Consider the following 23,434-nt stretch of genomic DNA (forward strand, 5'->3'; position numbering starts at 1 on the left):
AAGCATGCAGCATGCCAGCCCTCTTTAGTTCAGTGAGGACTGGAGGGTTTTTTTTCCTTGTGGATCTTTTACATGCAAGTCAGGCTTCACATAGCCCACAGTCAAAAAAAAAAAAAAAAAGAAATTCTCCACTACAGAGACAAATAGCAACATGTGGCTAGAAGATAACAGAAACGTACATGCAAGTGCAAAAATTAAATATGGAAATATGAAAATGAGGGATTTTTTTTTTTTTAAGCAAAAGAATTGATTCAGTTGTCATTGCTGGAAATTACATGGGGATTTATTTCCTTAGCAGCCCATCTCAGAAAAAACAAAATAGAAAAAAAAAAAAAGTCTCTAGATAAGAAGCACCATCACAGTACCCTGTCTTTTTGGTTGACTTTGGCAGCGGGAGACTTTTGCAAAACTTTGCAGCCAGCCTGAAAAACAACAAAAAGATTAAGGCAAAAGAGCACATTAGAACAAAATGTGCAGAATGCAGATGTGCAGTCTTCCTGCTTTCCCCACTCTATCTCCAGTCTTGCTTGCAGTGTCACACATTCCTGAGAAACAGTGGATTTATTTTAAAAGACTGTTTTTTCATTCTTCACTGTCCTTTTCTGCAGCTCCTCCCTCCCTCCATGTCCCTTCTCCCTGTCCATATCCCACATCTTTGCCAGATATTTAATGTAAAAATTATTACCTCAGCTCTTGCAGGCGCTGCCCCTGCTCTGTGGTGGTTTAAACAAGCTGCCTGGTTGCTGCAAAAAAAATCACGGTGCTCAGCAACGAGTCTGGTTGTCTCTGAGCCACATCACGCCGCAGTCTGCAGTTAAGAGCTGCCTCCAGGAGCAGCAGAGCGACAGAGATACAGACTCTAGTGTTAAAGATGCAGACTGCTGGGATCCCTCTCTTCCTTCTCCTGTTAAACGAGTAAGTCTGTATTTACAGAGAAATAAAGTAAAAAAACACCCGTGATCCTGTAATTTTCATCAGTCCCCAAGAAATCAAGTTATAGAAGCATTCTTCAGTAGGGAAGAAAATGAGTTGTCTAGGCTTCCTCTTATGCAAGGATTTTGTATGAATTTTGCCTGCAGTGCATTTTAAAGTGCATGGGGCTGGGACTGCCTCTCGCTGGTGGCCTTTGCTGTGTCAGGTACAATTAGAAACCAAGGTGAATTGGGGCCAATATGCTATTATATGTACTACAGTGATGGGGAAGTGAGCTTTCATTTTAAGGTAACTGGTCCTGGCCTGTGTGTGGAAACAGTCCTGACTTTGGAAACAAGCACAGGCCCATTTTGCATACACAGACACCAAATTTTCAGGGTGCAAAAAATGAGCAGTGACCTATTGAGTTTTCTTACTAGAATATACCCCCAAAACTGCTAGTCCTTCAAGTCTGAGGCTGCATTGTTTGCCCTTTAAAACACCAGAAAACACTTTTAAAATATATATATATATATAGTTTGATAGTTAATTAACTTCAGTGTTACCTGGTAAAGGCAGCTTTCCATTAAACAACCAAAAAATAATCTAAATTGGTCTGATTTATCAGTCGTATGCTACACAACAGGAGCCTCATGACAGTACAACCTTTATGGAGGGGAGCAGGGCTCTTCAGTGCACCAGGAAAGGCAGCAGATACGCTATTCATTCTTTAGCCATTACAAATAATTAGGGAATCATGGTCCCATCTCCTTCCCATCTGATTAATAACAAGTTGTGCTTCAGACCATGCTGTTACAAAGACTGGAGAAGGCAGGACTGCAGTTAAGCCTTTAGTTGTACATGCCAGCGATGCTCAGCCCTTCAGAGCAAAATGATCACTAGCACACAGGGAAAAGAGCCTGGTCCTTTTTTGTGAGTGCTGTAATATCCACACTCCATACAAAACAGAATGTGAGACAGCTTTAATGTCCTTGGTGAGCAGAGGATCCTTGCTAGTACTCCTTGCTCAGCTGTTTTCACTATGTTGTTCCTCCACTTTTTTTTTTTTTTTAAGTCACAAATAGCCCCAGCTTGCAGGATGGTGTGACTGCACATGGTACACGCAGAAGAGGGTTGTGATCAACAGTCCATTCCCGACAAGCTTCTAAGTTGATGTATCCTGGTTAATAAGTTGCTGATGACCCTGAGCAATGGGCATATGAACACCAAAGAGAGTAATCAGAGGCAGAGGTTTACTTACATTTTTATATTTCATATCATTCTAAAGAAAATAGGTTTTCCTTTCTCTTGACAGAGTAATGTCATTCTCCCAGTGAGGTAGGCATCCTTTTACTGCACCCCATTTGCTCTTCATTGTCATCCATGCACCCTGTTCCCACAATTTGTGCTCTACTTTGAGCAGATATTTTCTATTCTCTACTTGTTTCCTCTACTTTGAGATCTTATTTTCTCTGCTTCTCTCTCTATGTTTACTTTTTTCTTTACAATGCTTCTCTTATTAAACTTTTTCTTCCACTTGACTAGCTCCTTTAAAATCATTTTTACTCTCTAGAGAGTGCCTATAATTTTCCTGGGCTAGTAACAAACCTCTGATTGACCACTCCTCAGCTTTGAAGAGTGTCTTTTACCATCTCAGCTAGTACAGATTGTGTACCTTAATTTATCTTCATCTTCCATCATACACTTCCTCTAACCCCTCCTGGTTTCCACAGGTCAGCTGGTCATATTCAGAGACCCTGGAAGGGTAACCTGCTTTGAAGGTTCATGCTACCTGCTCATTTCCTGAACAGAAAACTGCCAAGTTTCATCTCCTCCCTACCACAGTTAGCTCCGGATATTCATTCAATATTCTATGAGTCAGAAGGAGATTATGAGATAGACTATTTCTTGTCTTTAAATGGTGCACAAAATGGTAAATGCTTTTCATTTTGCCTGCTCCTCATTGTCTCCAGAGAGGTCAGAAAGTGGTGATATAGACACCGCCATACCTTCTTGGAAGATTTCAGTAATGAGAAGGGATTGGTCTTGTCTGTCCTGCACCTCCCTGTGATGCTATGAGTGCAGTGAATAGATAGGCTTGCGTTACTGTGAGCGCTGGAGTAGATTGTCCTTCCCTGGTTTGTCAAGGGCTTGGTGGAGATCTAGTCAGTCAAACAACTGTGCACACTTTGAAACTAAAGACAAATCAGTCTCCTTCTTTAATAAGCTGAGTATTCATCACCACATTTCAGATCACATATTTCTTGGAATGACTGCTTAATGAAGGCACAGACAAAAAATAGAGGAGTCCAGTTCAGGTGTATAATGTACTCTTTGTATATGACTCCTCTTGTGGAATATGAGGAGGTTGTAAAAAACTGCACAGAATTAACATGCAGTAAGTTAAGTAAGTTCATACCTCATATATTAAATAAATAGCCACTCTTCTAGAGAAGTACATACACACAGGGTATATGTTAACGTTCAAAAAATATACAGATATGAGGCAGTTTCATGTGCCTGTAAAGACTTTGTTGTCAGTAGACCCACAGAATAATATCTGTCCTTCCAGAAATGAGATCAGGGATCAAAAATGTTTTCACAGTTGCAAAAGTAATAAAGAAGAGCCTGCAGTCTCTGCTTGATTGCAGCAGCAACTCCTGACCGCCACTCTCCCTTTGAATGGAGATGGGAGGATAGGAGTATTTTTTGTCTTAATATAGTCTTTGGTAACTTGTGGGAGGTCTTCAGTGGGAGTCTTTCATGGACACTATGACCAGAAGAGTTTTACCAGCTCTTATGAGAGCAAAATGGGCTTTATGATGTTTACTCAGTTCTTTGCTCTTTTTTGGAAAATCTTTGGAGTTACCATTTAAAAACGAAACAAAACGAAACAAAACCCCACCACCTCTGCTCCCTAGATCTTGTAGTTTTGGTTAAAAAGAAATCTTTGAACACAACCCAGCAATGATTAAAGGTGTGAATTGCTTTACAGACCACTAGGGAAGTGGTCCATATACTGCAGCACCATATCTCTGGCAGGAGCCAGGGTCTGAGTAATCAGTTGAAGACACAGAATTTTATGACAGCAAATGAGGACTACACTCTTCCAAACCCAGGTATCTCTTTATTTACCAGTAATTTAAGTTAACTGTTGTAATGCTGGAGATCCTTGTATTATGCAAACATTGGATATTTCTCTTTTATTCTGTTTGCTTTAATCTGACTTTGGTGAAATATCATGGTATTGCATATTGGCAGACTAAATATCCAAACTGAGGGGGAAAAAAAGGGTTTCCTTTTATTGGTTTTGAATTTGCATCTCTCTATTATCGCTCCTTGTCCTTGTGTTACAAAGCAAGGAGAACAGAAGCACTAGATCTATATTCTCTAAACCAGAGGCTGTTTCACATACTTTTTATCATGTTCCAGAGGAAGCTGTGCTATTGTTTTATACAATGCCAGTAGTACCACAGTACTTCAAACAGTTCTGTGAAATGCAGTTCCTTCTATTCCCGCTGTTATCATTTCCTAGGACATTAGAAAAGATCCTGAGCCCAAAAGGTTGGATTAAGATCTTCACTTCTTCAACAGCTGAGGTCAGTGGCTCCTGTCATTTGGTTTCCACTTCTTACTCAGTCTGAGACAGGTTACTAATAGACTCCCCCAACCTAACAAGCAAGCAGGTCTTAGAGGCAGCTGTTTCTGCTGTTGTGCCCCTAATGAGTGAGCCCTAAAGAGGGTAATTTCTTTTCCATTATGTAGCATCAAAACCTGAATTCAAAACTTTCTGTAGTTTTAAGAGATCTTCCCTTAGTGCTGGGATTTTTGAGTAAACTGTGCACCTGATACTCCTCAGACCCTAATTACTGTAAGTCAGGCATTAGTCCTTTCTACGGGAAACACTTTTGTGTTATTAAAATACAAAAATGTCTAACTGACTGACTTCCATATAAAGGGGGAGGGGAAGAAGTCACACATAACTTCAGTTACTTGAGCATAAATTATTTTTATTCAGTTGAGCCCTTTAGTTCAGATTAGGATCATAGCTTCCTGTGAATGTACAAGTTACTTTGAGTTCTTAGTTCAGTGTTGAAAAACTAACATTCTAGATATCCCTGACAAGTTCAAATAAAAATCCATTAGGATCTTCTGAATTTAAATCTCACTGGAAAGTTGAATTTACAAAAATGCCTATCACCAGTGCATATGAATCTTTACAGGAAAAGAAGAATACAAGTTAAGGCAGCACAGGAAAGGTCTTACTGCATTTTGCATCTTAACATTGGGAGAGGAACTGTATGTTACAGCAAGTTTGTAACGGATTCTGAGGGAATGGTGGAAAGATTGTTTTTATCATCAAGAGTGGTATGTGCAATTTTTCTTATATCCCTGTGTAGTAAGAGGCAATTGCACCAGATTCTTTTGGAAGAACCATTGATTAGTTTGCTTATTTGTACATACATGACAAGGGAAATATAACTTATTTCTTTATAATGTAATAGTCATATAATAAAATAATAAATGACACAGTTCTTACACTTTTACTCCACTGGCTTTATAAGGAAGGCCAGTGTTTTAACAGATGGATAAATCAGAACTGACCAGGAAGCAAAAAAACCCCACCCACCTCTTCTAAAAGGAATATATCTCAAGGAGGCTGTAATTATTTCCTTCTCTGTGACTTACAGCCGCATATTGAAAGTTAATAAAGATAAATGTTACATTTACTGGGTAATAAGAGATTGTAGAAGGAAATAAACAAACCTAGGATATAGTGCATCTAAGTAAACACAAAGGTTGTAAAACCTTCAAACTCAAATATCAAGAGCACTGCAAATTAATGCTGCACACAATAGACCCTTTGGAAGCTAACTTAATCCACCCCCATGTATCTACATGAGGGCCATGCATAACAATGCATGAGCTGGATTTCCATTAGAGTTTCCTCTGCAGGCTGTCAGTTGTTTGAAGAAATAACAATTTCCTAGGCATGAAAGCTTTTTCAGAATGTTCCCACTGATGTGTAATAAAAGTGACTTTACTTTTTTTTTCTTCCCCTCTCTCCCTCAGCCCCTCCTCCCGAGATGTGACTTTGGGGGGGAAGAGGATGGACTTAGACCCTCGGCCCCCTACTAGTTTACCTTGCCTGGATTATCAGTGCAGGTGTTAAAATAATTGAAGGTGTGGTAGGAGATACAACCCCTAATAGCTTTTCCTATATGGAGATTACCTAGGTAGAGAATGCCAGAGTACCTGAAGAATAGGCATGTGAGTACCTTATTAACATAGCACCATTCAGCGGCAGCTGCATATCTGGAAAAAAAACCCTTTAAAGAGCCTATTCATCTATGTTAATGGGCCCATTGCACAGTACATTGTGTGGGAAATTAAGTCTCTGGCTGTGAACTTCCTGTGCTGTGCAAGCTGCCTTGACTCTTTTTTATTGCTTCAGTGTTATTATCTCCTCCTGGAAATAAAAACAATCATGTTCTCACATTTGAGAAGCCAAAACATTCCCAGATAACAAACTGGTTGAAAGTTTCTTTTGTTTCCCTTATTAAGTGAAAAAATATGTTTTGAAATTAAAGTAAACCCTAAATTAACATCAAAGCCCATCAAATTAGCTGAGCTGTCATACGCATGACAATGTTGGGTTTTCTTTTTTTTTTTCCTCCTCCTCTGTAAAATACACAATTTAAATTGCTTTCCTATTTATTGTTCCTTCCTTGGAATTAATTTTTGCCACAAAATATGTTAATTTATTCAAATGAGACATGATTTTTGAATGTTTAACTGGCAAAAGAACTGCTTTCCTGCTGAAAGACTGAGGTAAAAAAAAAACCATTTAAAAAAAAAATATTTGTCCAAAATATAGCCCCTTTTCATTTTAGTAGAGTGGACCAGTTCTTTAAAAGTAGATCTGGAAAAGTATACCAAAAAAAGGAAATTTTGTTTATTCAAATTATTTTCAAGCTCTATCAAGAATTTGAGAATAGTATGTGATATTGTGCAGCCTATGTCACCTTCAAGACAGAATTATCATCAAATATTTAAACAATTTTTCATCTTTTCTTTATGATCCAAATGCTGCACATTGCATCACTGTCATCATTATCATCATCTTCATCATGCTAATAAAAGAAGGGACTAACGATCAATACTAACTGATTATAACTCAATTAAGGAGGATCTTTTCAGTGTAATTTTTTTTTTTTTTTTTAAATCTTGCCTCTTCCAGTCCTTCTGCGATTTCACGTTAACTTAATATGTTTCACTATTTAACATGTTTAATGAGCATACTGACCTATGAGTAAATTCATCATTTATTGCTTCCATGGTGTGTACTCAACTTCTCTTGGACAACACTAACATATAAAGAGCAACCAAAAAAAATTCAATCTCTTGCCGTTAGAAAAGGAGAGTTCTTGATGTAAATTGCAATAGAATTTAGCTTTTCAGATAAGCAGCTATCTAGAAGCACTGTAAAGGTGGCTAGGAAAAGCTCCAGTTCATAGCAAGCAGTAGAGAGTGGAAAGAAGCCAGTGTGGAATGAGCTTCCTAATAAAAATCATCACTTGATCCAGTCTGTTTGGACAGACTTCCCTTGCAGCCATCCTATTATTTTCTTTAAAATTTTATCTGTGAATTCTTTGGGGCAGGAATGGTTTAGTACACATGATACCTTGTTCTGTTTTCTATACTTGATAGTGCTCAACAGTATTATCATAATGCAAATTCCTGTGGTAGGGACTACACTGAGTGCTCTTTGGGTATCTGCAGCTCTGACAAGTGGTAATACAGTAATATCAGAGAGGAAATCAATATTTCATATTAGTTAATGATTTAATTATGGAAATCTTTCCCTTAATGCCATTTGTTAACTAAAGTCACCATAAATTGTATTCTGTTCAGCTCATCTTTCAGTGGCACTCTGAATTACACCTTCCTGACATTTAGATATTGGAATATTAAGCAGATTTCTCTTTCCAGTCCAGTCCAACACTTTGTTCACAATGCAGGCCATCTGGGAATGTGTACCCATTAATGCTCTGGGAGTCACTGTTAAGAGTTTGCATATTTTAAAAAGCCGGAGAAAATTAGAACTGCAGGAAGACCAACACATTCACATTCTCATTACATCAGCAGATTTGACATTAACGTTATTACCTCTTTTCCAGTGGTATTTTGCATTGTATTTTTTTCCTTCTGCTTATGTGTTTCTTTTTTAAAACAACTTGCAACTTTTTTTTTTTTTTTTTTTTTTTTTTTTTTTTTTTTTTTTTTTAATACTGACATTTTGCATGTTTTATAGTGTGTTGTTGAGAGTTTAAAAATATACATTGAAGTTCCAGGCTGGCTATTCCCATTTAGTCACTTTTACACAGCAATGCTATTTTTCTATAGCAAGTGTACTGTTGGCATTTCAAGAATCACAGAGAGGCGAGTAATTTGGGTGTGAGCAAAATTTTTGAAACAGTTCCTGTAAAGATAATTCAGATTAATGGGCCATTTACAGTCTTGCTAACTTACTAACTGGCTATGTGCTCTAGGTAATCAGGGTGACATTACTGCCGGCACAAAAATGACATCTCGTCATCAGAAATTTTCTTCATTGGCACAGAAAATGCCAGGCACATCACCTCTGACTGTGTGGCCACCACATCTATTAACCTTATTGATTTGGAGTCATGCTGTGCCGCACTGGAAAACTACTCCCTGCTGAAAGACTCAAGTGGATCAATCCTGAACCATGAACAAAAACTCACTAACAAAATGTAGTAGGGACCTTTCTCCATTAAGTATTCCTCAAAGTAAATCACATTAGAGAACATCACCATGAGGACCTTCCCCTGGGATTCTGTGATCTCCCAGAAACTAACTGAAAAATAGCAAAATAGGAAAGAAAAGATGTGCATATTGCTAAAGGTACTTTATATCACTTGATTTTGTTCTCAGATATCTTCCTATAATGATATTTTAATTTTATACTGTAACTCAGTTCCCATTTCTAAACCTTAAAACTCTAACTTGCTACTTGCTTTTTAATAATGATTGTCCCTGGTAAGTCATCCAGTGACAGACATTTCTGATAAAGAAAGTTTTCTCTCCTTTATGAACCCTTCAGCATTTTCATGTATTTATCAGCATTTATTTTTGAGAGCCTCATTGTGATGGGGCTTGAAAATGAAACAAGCCATCTAGCTCCTTTCAGCCTCATACAGTTAACAAAGAAGGCAACAAAAGGAGTTCCAGAGCTTCATATTTCCTGACAAAGGATAGAGGACTTCAGCAAGCTCCATTCATATTTAAATGTTCCTGGCTTTGGAATTAAAAGTCCATCTTTCATGTTACCATTTCCGTTCCTTACTTTTTTGTTGGTGTTTGCCGGCAATCAAAACTACGTCCCAAACATTACTGTGACTCTTCAGTCAGCAAAACTTCTGTTCCTAGAAAATACTCCTTGTCACAGACAACTGTGGCTTTAAATAGCAGTTGTGCATCATTATAGCTTTTAATTGTCATGGAAAATTCATTTAGGACAAGAAAAATGTGGGTACAACCACTCTGTGCACATGTGAGTAATGACTGGTGAGTAAATTTTACTAAAGCCAGTGGGACAGCTCTCCTCAGGAAAGTTTACTCACACAAGTAGGGGGTACAGGAAGGGACAGGATCATTTCTGTAGCTCAACACTACGACAATGGTATTTTTGCTCAAGGGTCTGATCTGAAAACTTGACAGCTAAAACCTACTGGCATAGAGTTTAAATTTGCTTTGGGTTTTGTGTTAATGAATAAAGCAAAGTTCATTAAAAGTACTCCTAGTACTGTGTTCAGTCATGCCTAACATCTATATATTTATCTATATTACATATTTTAAGAATTTATTTCAAATAAAATTCTGGATTATGAAAAGAACGTAAAAGAAAATGCAATGACATATTAGAAAATATTATCAGTTACGTGGAAAAAAATGATTTCTCAAAGCCACATAAAAGTCTGGAAAGTATTCTTTTTATTCCTTAGGAAATAACCCTGGGTTTCTAATTAATATCGTGAAATTAGGGCCATTTATCTGAAAAACTGAAAAAAGATCTATATATGCTCCAAAGTTCAATGTTTGTCCCTGAGCTCTAACATGGGATATACTGTGTGAAAGTCTAACATGGGATACACCATATATCATCTCTATTTAGAGCCCCTAGGCAGGAAGTATGGATAAAAAAAATAATCAAAATTACTGTTTTTCTTTACTGAAAGCCCTCCAAGGAATTCATTGGAATGAGTTCTGTCTGCCCATCTAATTGATAATTATTTAATTAGCAATTTATAATGATAATGGGATTTTACCCCCCACCAGTCCATCTTGTCTGTAAGAAAAATTTAAGTAGACAACCTTATGTATTACTTTACCACTTTTGGCAGTTGGCACAAGATATTGTGGGCCAGCGTTGCGATTCCCTACAGTTAAACCATAAAAGCAATGTATTCATATATTTCCTTTGCCCACAGTGTTTCCTTTTCTCATTACCGTGGGTGACTGGCATTCTCACAATGTGTGTGGGTGCACAGGCTTGTTGTGTCACCATGGACAGTTCTAAGAGCAGCTTCATTAGTTCTTTTTACAACAAAAGCTAGGTTTTTTTTTCCTGCCTTCTCTTTCTTTCCCTTAGTTGGCATGCGGGTTGAATTTTTCTTGGACCCCCTGCTTGACTTTTTTTTTAGAGCTCCTTTTGAACAGTGCAGCAGTGTGAACACTAGGAATTGTAACTGATAGACTGTTTGCAGGAGAACTCATGAAAGTTCTCTTTGTTCACTTCACATCAACCAGGTTTATGCAGACCCTCCCCCACCTCAGCCAAACAGGGAAAAGGAAATCCACTTTTAATTATACATTGATGGGAATCACTGTATAGTGAAATTGCATCAAGTGGAGAATGCCCACTTTATACTCTTTTATCTAAGAATCCAAAAGAAGCAATGGCGTAAAAAAAATGGATATGCAAGCATAGACTCCCCAATATGTAGCCAGGCCTGACTAATTTAAATCAATTTGCCAATTCCGTTTCCAGTCCTGATAAAAACTTTCAGCAGTATCTTTGCACTGTGAGAGAGTGTCTTGTCTTTAGGTCTTGAGCCTGGAAGTTCTTATTTTTGAGACATTACAGAAAAAGAATTTTCCCCAAAGCAATGGAGTTTTTAATGTGAAAAAGATTTGCAAGTGTAAGGTATTTTCAAAATCTGAACTAATGATATTGATGCTTTTTCCCTTTTCCTTGTTCAGACAAGCATATTCAAGAAATTGTGTAGAGGAGTCCTAAGGACAAAAGGAAAGGAGATCTATCTGGTGGCAGAATGAAAAGATTACACAACCTTGAGAGAAGTGTAAGTAAACAAGAGAAGCACTTTGTGTCATTTTATGCTGTTTTGCCCAGTAAAACAAATGGAAAAATTTTCAGCAGTACTACAGGGATCTCTGAGATTATAAATCATTTGAGTAATCTGCTAGTAAATATGTAATGATAATTCTCTTAGACTATTTTAAATTAATAACACAAGATAACATTAATATTGTGATGACAATGCAGGATATTCAGCTTTACTGTGTATACTATTGAAGTTTACTATGGTTATATTTGCCTTTTTAATCTTCTAGTACAGAAGGGAAATACTGGCAGTTTATTTAAACATCTAGTCAGGAAAGGAATTTTTTTGAAAGTGCTCTTGAAGGTAATTTTTTACATTCTTTCTTAAATTGCTTTAGCTTAGTTGTCCCGACTCATTTATTTTATACAATCTCAGCAACTAGTTTTTTAATATTTCCTGAGAAAAAATGTTAACACCTGTGAAAGTGTTGTGAAGACCAAAGAAAGAGTGGTCTACCTAGAAACAGCTTATGATACTTATAAGTACTCAAGAAAACTGTTAACTAAGGACATAATTAAGCAGTCATGTGAAGGGACTGGGGGAAAAAGAAAAATATCTCCGTGTGTGTTAGGAGGCATTTTAACCTGCTAAATGAAAGAAGCCAGACGATATTGATAAATCTCACCTCAAAAACAAAATCCTGATTACATCAAGGTCAAAGACAACGGTTCAGTTCGGTGTTGTAGATGCATTGCACTAGTGACAGGCCAGTGTCTTAGGAAACCCAGTCTAGGCACTCCATCTAAGTAGAGCCTGCGGAAACTCTGTCCAGTTTCCACCACCAATACTGGCATGGTTCCTCTGCTGCATGATCGAGTCACAGATGTGTGACTAATATTCCTTTCATCCCTATTCAGAATGGGACTTCTTCTACTCCTCTCCTATCTCACCACTGTCTCAAAAATAAGTTTCATTCTTCCTCAGCAAAAATTTGTACAGCATGTGGGTGTAAACAGGAACAATTTGAAACTGAATGAAGCAGAGATTTAAAATTATGTTGGCTTAAAGGAACTGACCCAAAACTAGTACATGACTAGTCTACTAGTCTGGAGTATCCAGTAAACAACAACAGTCTCATACCTGATAAGTAACCACTGAATTTCATTCCTTCCTCGCCTGCAGTCCCTCAAGTTATCTGCAAAAGTGTGTAGTAACAACTGAAGTTCTAAAAAGACCAGGAGTTTTCCACAGATTTTTGGGCTTATTTACCAGAGCCAAGAGCTCTCACGAGTTTCCAATTTGAACATAAGTATGAATCCAAATTTGTGAGATTACGTGAGTCAGTCCATCAAGGGTCTGCTGTACCAGAATGGGAACAGCAGAATTTCCCAGATGCTTGTAGTTTCAAAGAAGTAATAAGAAAACTGGCAGATATTTAACAGCTAAATACTAATTCTTCTGGATATTTTTTTGGCAAAACTAAGGGACCTCATGATGTTATACCACATGAAGCAATCTGAAAAGGTTCGTTAATCCCCAGGGAAGAAAGGAAGGAATCTTAAAACACAGAACACCAGTCAAATCCCAGGACTGAGTCTAATTATTGAGAAAAGGCAGCGGATCGGCCCCCAACCAAATGATCTTTCACTGTGGCCAACCACTAAAGGATGCAGAAGCATGGAAATTAAGGCAAAAGTAGCTGTGGCAGGAGTAAATGTTCTTTTAGGTCTGGGGAGGCTGAGCCATGCAAAGGAGAAAAAAAATACAGGAGAACAACTGACACACAGCAGGAGTTGCCTGGAAGTGGTGCCTCTCTGCCCGCTGTGAGGGAATCAACGAGGGAGAAAAAGATGGGAATAGAAGTGACTTGGGAAAAGGGTGAAGGGGGGGGGCTGAGAATAAAAAGATAGCTCAGAAACATATTAAAAAATAAACCTTAGGTTTGATTGTTCTCATTTATATATCCATACCAGAGATTATTTAAGAGAGTCCTCAAAGATCAGTCTAAGGTTTGCTGCTGAGAATAAAGTCACTGAGATGGATAATGTTCTTACAACAAAAGAGATTTTTTTTTAAAAAAAAGAAGGAACATTTTCCCGTCATGACTGTGTTGTCTGGATTCCTTATAGTTCTTCTACCAATTGTCCAGGGCCTCTCCTTGCCTTCAGTGAAGTTACTCATTCATTTCCTCCTTCGTTCAGTTTAGAATCAGGACTTTTTTCTTTAAAGTTCAGAAAGATGTAGTTCAGCAAGTTTCCTTCTGTGGAGAACTTAGGAGCACTGTTTGAGAGAAAAGCCCTTGAGGCTGACACGCTTTAGTTGGAGTTCTGCTGAACTGAATTTGCACATTAAGTACTGTACCTTGCTCTTGCCTGCTAAAGCATCCCTTGTTTAAGACTATGAGTATGTGTATGTAAAGTTACTAGTAGTTACATACTATTACTAGTATGTGTAAATAAAGGAAAATGGGATATAACCTCAGGATTTATGCTGTGTCATCTGTGAACAGGCCCTTTGGGCTGTGTGGGGAGCCAAGAGTTATTGCTGGGTTGTGGATATGCAAACCATATCGTCCTTTCTCAGTGGTGTGCTCTTGCTACGTGATTGGGAAGGCAGCCCCATACCACTAGAAAATTCACCAAGCCCAACTTCCTCCAGCTGGATTTTTCTAGTTTAAGCTTACTCTGGGACCAGGGCAAATGTAAAGCAGATTTAACATGTGTAAGATATAAATCCCTAGGTTCTCCAATAATCTTAGGTCTCTCTGCAGGGTCATTCTGTTCCAAATAATGAAATATTATTATTAATAATGAGGGGATGGATTTGTAATGCTTACTCATGTTGATGAAATATTGCCCAAGTGCACAATCCTCACAAAGGTAAGGATGTGTAATTGGGCTTTAGACTGATAAGTAACAATAACGATTAAACACTCATCTTGAGCAGATGTCCTGAATACAAACACTTCAGTCTTTAGTGACAGTTTTCAGGCAGCTGTCGTCATGTCTGTGGATATAAATATAAGATAAGAATTTGTCCACTTCTGTTTCTATACTCTGCTTGGTTGCCTATAGCCGAGAAGGCTGACATCTATTAATGGAAAAGCCTTTGACAATGACACATCTCTTTTTGCAAGAATCTGAATAGCAGTGACAGATCAGGAACCCTATTTTGATGCTCACTGTATATTTTTCTTTTGTCCTCAGTTCAGCCATACTCATTTCATTAAGTTGGGTCAGTTAGGTCATGCAGCCTTATAATTATCTCCCAGGACCAAAGCTCTGGCTGAACTTTTAGTTCAGAACATTGTATCTTTGCTGGGACCTGGTGGGGTTATCCTCCATTTCACTTCAAAATTACAAGGACCAATTCTTCTGTGCTTGTGTATACTTTGTATACCTGCCAAGTCCTCTCCTTCCATTCCTTCAGGTAGTCTCAGAAGTGACTGATTATAAATGCTGATCTGACTCTGTAAGCTTTCAGCAGCACACCTGAGGTTCCCATTTTCTTTCATGGTGAACAGTTTTTCTTTCTTTCTTTGACTTTTTTGAGGAACTGATTCCAAAGATTTTATTCACAGTAGTTAACAGGTGTGAATTGGTGTTTGCTAGCATAAGTGTCGTGCTGGGTAGCCCTTTGTTCCCTTCCTGCTGCTTCCCTTCTCTATTATGGCAAAACTTACTTTAATAGGAGTTTTTTTAATGGTTTGTACTGTGTGTATTTTTAAAGCATATTATGGAATAAAAGTGAATACCTATCAGAACAATGTGTTCCTATGAACCTCTAACAATTGGGCAGATCCCTTGATTTCAATGGACACCCTCCAGAACAAGGGACTTGTACCACCTGAGCAGGAGTGCTAGAATCTGGCCCTCAACAGATGCAGTTTTGTTTCCACCAGCATGTGCCAATTAAAATGATTCTGCTGTAATAAAATATCAGGAGACAGAAAAGGAACCGCCGTGAACTGAGGCAATACTGAAGAGTTAAGCGTCTTTTCAGCTGACACAGATCCCCTGCTCCATTGGTGATCAATGGTAATAATGACATCCACTTTCCAAGGTAGTGCTGGGCTGCTGAGGGCTGATTCTGATGCCAGTGGCTGGTGTGAGTTGTTGAGGGATATTCAAAGACCATGTTGGATGGGCGGCAGGAAGATCTGAAGCCACCAGAGATGTGGAGCAGAAATAATAGGAGGAGTGGTAAGAATGACACCATTTCCAGAATGTCTGAATTAAGAAGGAAGGCAGGAGAGGCTGAGCTATGTTTGAAATACTTTGTCAGCTCAGTATCAAGTAATTGTACACCGTTTCAGCTACTAGTGCCTCAAAAATTAAAATGAACTGAAAATTTTAGCTCTACAATTCTTAACGAGAGTGGTTTTAGACAGCAAACAAATAAACAAAAAAGTGTTTCTTCTGATAAATATTTTCCTTTAAATAGGACTATATAAACTCCTGTTAAGTCTCCAACTCTTTACACTTGTTTCATACCTTTGTAACAGGACCCAACCTCATGGACGTTTCTCCCAATTTCCATAATTTGAGTGGAGACTGAATCCTGGGCTCATACTTAAAGAAATTTCTTATTTAAAAAAAAAAAAAAAAACTAGAGATAAGAATATGTATGCATTTTGCCTTTCCTTTTTTTGTTGTTTATTTTTTTTTTCTCTTTCTCTGTACTGTGCTAATGTTGCTTGTTTTAATAAGAACCACAATGCTTGTATTTGCTGAGTCTTTCAGTAATTACAACTCAATATCTGTGCTAGTAGCTGTGACACAATTTCAAGCTGATTTCAGTGTTACGGAATTTACAACATTTTACTACTTTAATTGTGACATTTGCCCCTCACATCTCAATTTCTTTCTCTGTTTTTCTGCTTAAGAGTTTTAATTCTGAGCTTATTTTTTTTCATACATCTTTGTTTAAAAAATGGTTGGGATGGGACAAAACCAGCATCAAATAGTACAAGAACAACAACAACAAAATAGAGGGGTTGTAAAAGGAAAGAAAAAATGCATATTAAAAAAAAGAGGAAATTTTGCTGCATCACCAATGTGTCAGGGTACAGCACTCCTATACACTTCCAACCATCTTCCTTTTTTTCTCCCCAGTTTCCACCTCTGTTAAGAATTCTTAGGCTTCTTGTTTTCCCCGTAAGACTTTGTAGCAAACCGTGCAAAATACCTGGTACTGGCAGAGGCAGGAATGAGACCTTGCTAAAGAAAAGGAAGGTTTATCCTTTGAAGTAGAGAGCTCTTCAAAACTGAAGGTCTTTTATGAACCTGCAGAAGTTCATCCTCAGTAACCAGGAATCAAATCTAGAAGATCCAATTTGTAACGTTAGGCATTGGAAATGACACACCAGTCTAGCCAGTGAATGGTGACTTGAAAAGCCTGGCAGAAATGAGCTATACCAGAAATGATTTTTAAAAGAAAACAGTCTTTTGTTGAAAGTGAAACATTGTGCAACAAAATCATCCTGTTTTTTACAGGAAGGCTTGTTTTTTCTCTAAAGTCCCATATGGATGCTGAAGGAGGAGGAATGTGGTCCTGCATCCTCTCCCCACATGCAGAGTCACACTTGAACATCTAGAATAATTTTGCCTGCGATCAGATGTTTTGACACAACACATTTTCCCCAAAATTGTCATATCATTGTTCTCAAATAGTTAAGAGAAAAATCATCATTTTGGAAGTTGATGCAAAGTAACTTGTGTCCTCCAGATAGCTCTATTCATGTATTCTTTAGCTGTCAGAAGCAGAACTGTAGTTCAGCAATTACCTGCATTACATTCACATCTTCCTTTTTCTGTTAAATCATGCACACACATTTTCAATTTATTAGCACTGGATAAGTGGCCAACTATGTCTAGAAGCCTTGTAATGTGTAAATTACCCTAGCCAGTTCTAAGAAGGGATATGTGTCCATGAAAGTGAATTACTCACAGATCACAAAAGAAACCACCTTTTCAAAATTATTTCAGATGGTCTAATTATCTGCAAAATGTAGGATTGGTTTTGTACTGTTGAAATTTGTTAATATCCACCAAAAATGCTCATGGCATTTTTGTATGCGCAGCAGGAAAATCAGTACAGAACTGGAACTTGTTGTTAATAAAACTTGAAAAGCACAGCTTAAGGTCTTTGCTGAACTATAAATGGTTTAGGCCTCTCAAGCCTACATACTGTCTTACAGTGAGAATATATGGAAAAGATACATGAAAAAGCAATTACAGAAAAATTTGGGTTCAGGGTATTGATGTTAATTAGAGGTGAATAATGCTGATTCAAAAACCTGACACTCCAGAAATGGCAAAGCAAAGCAATCACTAACATGTCTGGAATTCATATTACCTGTCCAAGCAATTTTCTTTCTCCTTCTCTAAGTGCACAGTATTGTTCATTTCGATGAGATACTACAGACAGACACTAGACACTCAATTCCCCCTTCTTCAGACAACCGGGATTTAAATATCCATTCAGTTCAGTAAATGGTATGTCTATCACAAAACTCTCTGTATACGGTTGCATACACATGGTTGATATATAATAAATAGGCATTTTGTATCCTTCTGAAGAGCAGAAATGTGTACACTTGTGGGTTTGTTTTTAATATGTGATACAGACAGTGGATGACTAGCACTGAATATAAGAATGATAGAATTATATTAGTAAGGAAAAAAATCTTTTACAGAGGGTTGGATCAAATGTTGGTGACATACTGAAAATTAATATCTACTTCTGTCTTATATTAAGACTGAGTAGGATTCTTTCGATCAATAAAAAAAATGTTCCCTTGTTATCCACTAATCTGTTTTGATTTAATTTTTCCTGAATAACATTTAGTACCAATAGCAGGGGTATAGTGGTAGTGGCTTGTAAAGAAGAACGATCTGTCTGGAGGGTTGTGACCCGAGTGTGTTATTGAGTAAGTGTGTTAAACCTGGTTTATTATCTGTTCATCTTCAGAATCAATGCAAGGGGTGCAGCAGAGTTTGCTGGAAGTCCTGAAAGGATTTCCTGGAACTCAGTTTTGAAAGTAGAAATGGAACATTTAATTAACATCAGGTCACAGTAGAAAGGATAAATTGAACTTCGGAATCAGCATTTAGCACTAAGGTTATCAGGAGACTCTTCCAGGTTCACTCTTACAGGACATGAATGTAAGAATCTGTTTTGAACTGAAAAGTCAATATAAGAGATTTTGGAACAAATAGGAGAAAATCAACAGGATCTAATTATAAGGATCCGATAGTATTTCTCTAAATAGAATTCAATGGGGAAATTGCTGATGATTAACTCTGATATCAAGTTAGTTAAGTTATCAAGTTAGTTAAGTATGAATACATTTTCTATGAGAACAAATTCAATTTTGTAGGGGCTTAATGAACAATGTCAGATAAGATTGTATGATCAAAAAGCTTTTTGAAGGATCCCTAACTCAAAAGAACTTTAAGAAACTAAGATCTTAAGAACTAACAAAATGGCTTGGATTAATAACTGAATAAAAATAGGAGACAATGGGCAGGAATAAAATAACTATTTTCTCAACAGAGAGAGGTTGCTGATGGAAGCACAGAGGAATTGTACAGTCTGTGTATTCAGAAATAACTTTTACGAAGGAGGTGGATGATTCAGAAGTTCCTGCTGTTTACAGATGATACAAAATTATTTAAGGTTGATGTGAAGGTTTGGAATAAGATTTCTTAGCCAAGTGAGGGACAGGATGGTATCGGATATTCAGGGTGTGTTCTAGTCCCTTGAAAATAGACACCTGGAGTCATCTGAGAGGATACTTGACAAATCCACATGACGGTGACAGAAGTTCAACACATAGCCTGTACTTGATTGTGACCTTAAATGCCTATGTTTGGGGAACTGAATCCCATCCTTAGTGCCTGTTAATATATTGTAACACTTATGGAGAAAAACAATTTTAGGCTTATACAAAAATGGCTTGCAAAATGTTCAGGTCTTGGAGCCAATGTGTGTGATTCTCTGGAAACATCAGTAATGGTCAAAATTGCAAATTGATTGTTAAGCAATATTAGCAAAAAAAGTAAGAAGAGAAATCAAAATTAATGTGCTCCTGCATAAACCTGCTATAAAACCATGCCATGAATACTGTGTTCAGTATGGATTTTCCCATCTCCAAAAAGATATAGGAAAACGGGGAAAGGCTTACAAGGAAGATGGGAAGAATGTAACTGCTTTCATATGAGTTTGAGTAGCTTAGGACTCTACATCTTGCAAAAGCCATGTCAGAAGTGAGATAAGACAGAAAACTATGAAAAACTATGAATTATATCAGAATGTGAACAGGGAATCATCATTCACTATTTCTCACAGTATGAGATGCAAGACTCCAAAGACAGCAAACGAGGGGTTTAGGTTTAAAATGGAGAAAATGCTGGCAGTTGTGGACTTCACGTCTACAGAAAACTATGGAGGTAAAAGTATAGATGGGCTGAAAAATCAGTAAGAGTTACGTAGTTTTGGTTCATGAGTGGTTCTTAAAAAAGATGACCTGGAGGCAACACCGAGCTTAGTATGTTCATAAGACATTAATATCCAGAGTGCAGGAAAAGAAACTGAAGGGAAAAATCATTTTATGTATGCCACTGTCTGCTTTTCTCCAGACAATCAACCACCAGTGCTGAAGCCAGGAAACAGTTACGGAAAATTTGGTCTAGCCAGCATGACTGATTCTGCACTTTTATTATGAAATCCCTGCCTTTGACCTATAGTGCACCAGCTTATCTGTAGCTTAAGAACACGGAGTAAAGGTCTACATACATTGAAAGCCAAGAATATTTTTTTTTTTTAAAAACAGAACATGCTAAGAGAAATAAATGAACTTTCAGGAGGATCCCCCCCAAAAATTCATTGTCTCATATTTGGCTATATTAACTTTGAACATATGTAATGCACGTTATACTGACAGTTCTGACTGCACAAACAGCCTGAAATCATCAATGAGTTAGAGATACTGCTGGAAGAGAACAGCTTTTGAGCAGTTACAGAGACTTTACACAACCATTCAGAACAGCAGCTGTGTAAGGGAAATTCTGAAGAATGGCAGGTGCACATGCTGAATTCAGACATGCAGGAGTCAGTTAAAAGAGTAGGGATAACACCACTGTGGGGAGAAACAGAAACACGGGAAAAACAATTACAAAGGTCAAAATCTTCATGGGTTTTAATTACCACAGCTACTAGTTGTTGATTCCATAGCTCCTATTTCTGGTTGGCACCAGAAACCCCCATGCAAAAACACTTCCGCACTCTGCTCTGAAGTGTTGTGCTTGCCCCTCTTATAGATAGGTTCTCCACAGCCTTTTCCATTCAAGCAAAGGCACCTAAAGTTTGTTCATACTCGCATAATGCAGTTATACTCAATTCTGGTATATTCAAAAATGCGCTGGAGGAAGCATCTCTGCAATCTTAATGGTTAATGGTTGGACTTCAAGGTCTTTTCCGACCTAGATGATTCTGTGATTCTGTGAATCTGACTCACTGAAGGAGCTCTACAGTGCTCATGTCAAATCAAATGCGACTAGGAAGGCTTTATGAGAAGTTATCTTTCTCTGACGTGCCTGCTACATGTTTCCTGCCATCTGGGATTGTTCTGAGCTTTTGCCTGTCCAGTTAAATGCACTGCTCTTTGCAAGGACAAGTGGCATCCACTGACAACCTTTAGAGATGCAGCTCTGTTTAGCCACAGAGTACACATGAAGAGTGTTCAACTTAGAAATTGTTACAACTCAAGGTAATGTAATGGTTACAGCCAAAATTCTAATGTGAACCATAAACAAACAAGTAATAGAATGAAGTAGGCTCCTAATATTTGATAAGACTATTTCCTAAGGGCAATCATGATTCATTTCTACTGTAATATCTGCTAATCTCTTTACTAATACATCTCAGTAAATGTGTTTTAAATTTGTAGACAACTGTGCATATGCATGTATATACATACACACAGATATACACATTTTTTTAGATAGATAGATAGATAGACAGATAGATATGGATATAAAATTAATTTCCTGAGCAAGAGAAAGATAAGTCAAAGGCATAACTGATAATCTTGTGATTGTGCTTGCTTCCCCACAGCAACGAAGCTGGATCTCCCTCGCTAAAGAGAGCTTTGGGTGCACACTGGGAGAGCTGCCAATGCTGCAGCAACATTGCCTGCTGACAAGCCCTTTGCCATTTTTGGCACTCAGGCTTTGCTGGGTTGCTGGTTTTCAATCTCTGTGAAAAGCTAGGAGCAAAGAAAGACACAATATGGTAGCAACATGCGGCAAGGTTGCAATGAACTATGAAGTAATTATAGCAGGTAAAACTGAATGGTTTGGTATCACAAGGAGAGGCAGAAGAGAATGTACAGGGAGAAGTGCAAAGGAGCACCAGGGATGCACTTAAATAGGCAGGGCACTCCCTGAAATATATGATAAAGTCTATTCTTTATTTTTGTGGAAGACTTTTTTGCCCAGCCTAGCCAACACAATGAATGCCAAACATGGGAAGTTCCAGTTATTTCTCACTCAAGTTATTTCTCTACTAGGTAATTACTGCACCAACAAGGTGATGTGTCTCAAATCAGGAGGACTAAATGTGACACTGTATGCCTTAGCAGATAAATTACAACCTCAGACAGTATACAAGAAATAATAAAAGTCTGACAAGGAATGGAGGTTGGGGAAAGACAGTTTAGCAGAAAAAGGGACATCTTGTCACTTCATAAGGAACTGATGAAAGCCAAGCAGAGTCAGACCTTGCAAACCAAATTAAACAGATGGCAAAGCCTTTCTAAGTCATATGATGGGAAAATAACCAAGAGAATAACTGTGCACTGAGGGAAGAATAGAAATTAAAGATAACCTAGGTGTGACCCAAAAACTAGATTAAGACTTGGAGAATTAAAAAAGATTAACATAGGAAAATGGGATCAAGTAAAACATAAATTTATTTCTTAAAAAATTCATGCAGGTAAACTTGTGATCACACTCCCTTTATTTTAATGACAATGTGATTGTTGAGATCAAGCAAATACAGTAGATTCAACTTTTCTGCTTTTCAGTAAAGCATGTGATGCATTACTACATGGAGAATTATTAGTTAAATTGGAAAAGATAAGGACAAGTATCAGGACTGTAAGATAACTAAAGAAGTGACTGAAGAGGAAACTAGAGTTGAAAGGATTTCTCTCTTTCCCTGGAGGAAAGTTACTAGTGGAGTTACTTTAGGATTGGTCTGGGGATTAATTTTATTTAATATTTTCCTTAATGACCTAGGCAGAAAAAGTAGGAGTGTACTAATTAATTTGCTGATGATACAAAACTGGTAGATGTCATGAATACAGAGGAGGATTGGAATATTATACAGGAAGAATTAAATGACCTTGAAGACTGGGGTAATAGAAATGGAATGAAATTTAAGGTCATGTGCTGCAAGGTCATGCACTTAGGGACTAATGAAAAGTATCTGCTATGAACTGTAGGCTCATCAGTGGGAAATGACAGGAGAGAAAAAATACCTAGTTGTAACAGTCAATCACAGAATTACTATGAACCACCAGTGCACTTAGACCACAGAAAGGGAAAATGCAGTTTAGAGATACACTGAGGAAAATATTTTTAATGAAGCAAAGAGAGTATTCATGCCATTGACCAAGGTGCTTGTCTGACATCACCTGAAATTCTGAATCCCTATAGTTGGGGTGCAAATGTTTGGGGTATTTTTAACAGGTGCACAGAGTGACTAGTATGGTGATCAGAGGAAATGATGGCCTGTCTGAAAAGAAGCTGTACCCGGGAAAACAGAGGTTGAGAGGGAGAAGTGATTGCTGTCTATAAATAGATGATGAGGTAAACACTGGGGAGAAACAATAGCTCTTGAATTCACATGATAATTTTGACATGAGAACAAATAGACATAAATTGGCTATGGGTACATTTGGACAAGAAATGAAGAAAAGCTTTCTAGACACCAGAGCCATAATACAGGAGTGTGGGAGTAAACACAGAGCTAGGCAGATTTATTAACTGGGTATACGTGATGTGATTCATGTGCTGACATACACTTGAACTTGATGACTCCTGGTCAGTCCTATGCCCTGTTTTTCAGGCAGCTTTGCTTCACAA

At 37.7% G+C, this 23,434-nt stretch overlaps 1 protein-coding gene across 1 annotated transcript in view; it reads left to right on the plus strand.

The window, feature by feature from the left end:
• The first annotated feature begins 4,444 nt into the window (after nucleotides 1-4,444).
• LOC113483533 overlaps nucleotides 4,445-23,434 on the plus strand; it is a 71,046-nt gene continuing 52,056 nt past the window's right edge. Inside the window, exons 1-4 of the mRNA XM_026855150.1 lie at nucleotides 4,445-4,511; nucleotides 5,136-5,280; nucleotides 11,200-11,300; nucleotides 18,426-18,596. Of these exons, the coding sequence (XP_026710951.1) occupies nucleotides 18,562-18,596 (35 nt within the window). The 5' untranslated portion in view covers nucleotides 4,445-4,511; nucleotides 5,136-5,280; nucleotides 11,200-11,300; nucleotides 18,426-18,561. The remainder of the gene's footprint in view (nucleotides 4,512-5,135; nucleotides 5,281-11,199; nucleotides 11,301-18,425; nucleotides 18,597-23,434) is intronic.

Source organism: Athene cunicularia, assembly GCF_003259725.1.
Source record: "Athene cunicularia isolate RWA chromosome 9 unlocalized genomic scaffold, athCun1 chr9_part1, whole genome shotgun sequence".
In the NCBI taxonomy this organism is placed as follows: domain Eukaryota; kingdom Metazoa; phylum Chordata; class Aves; order Strigiformes; family Strigidae; genus Athene; species Athene cunicularia.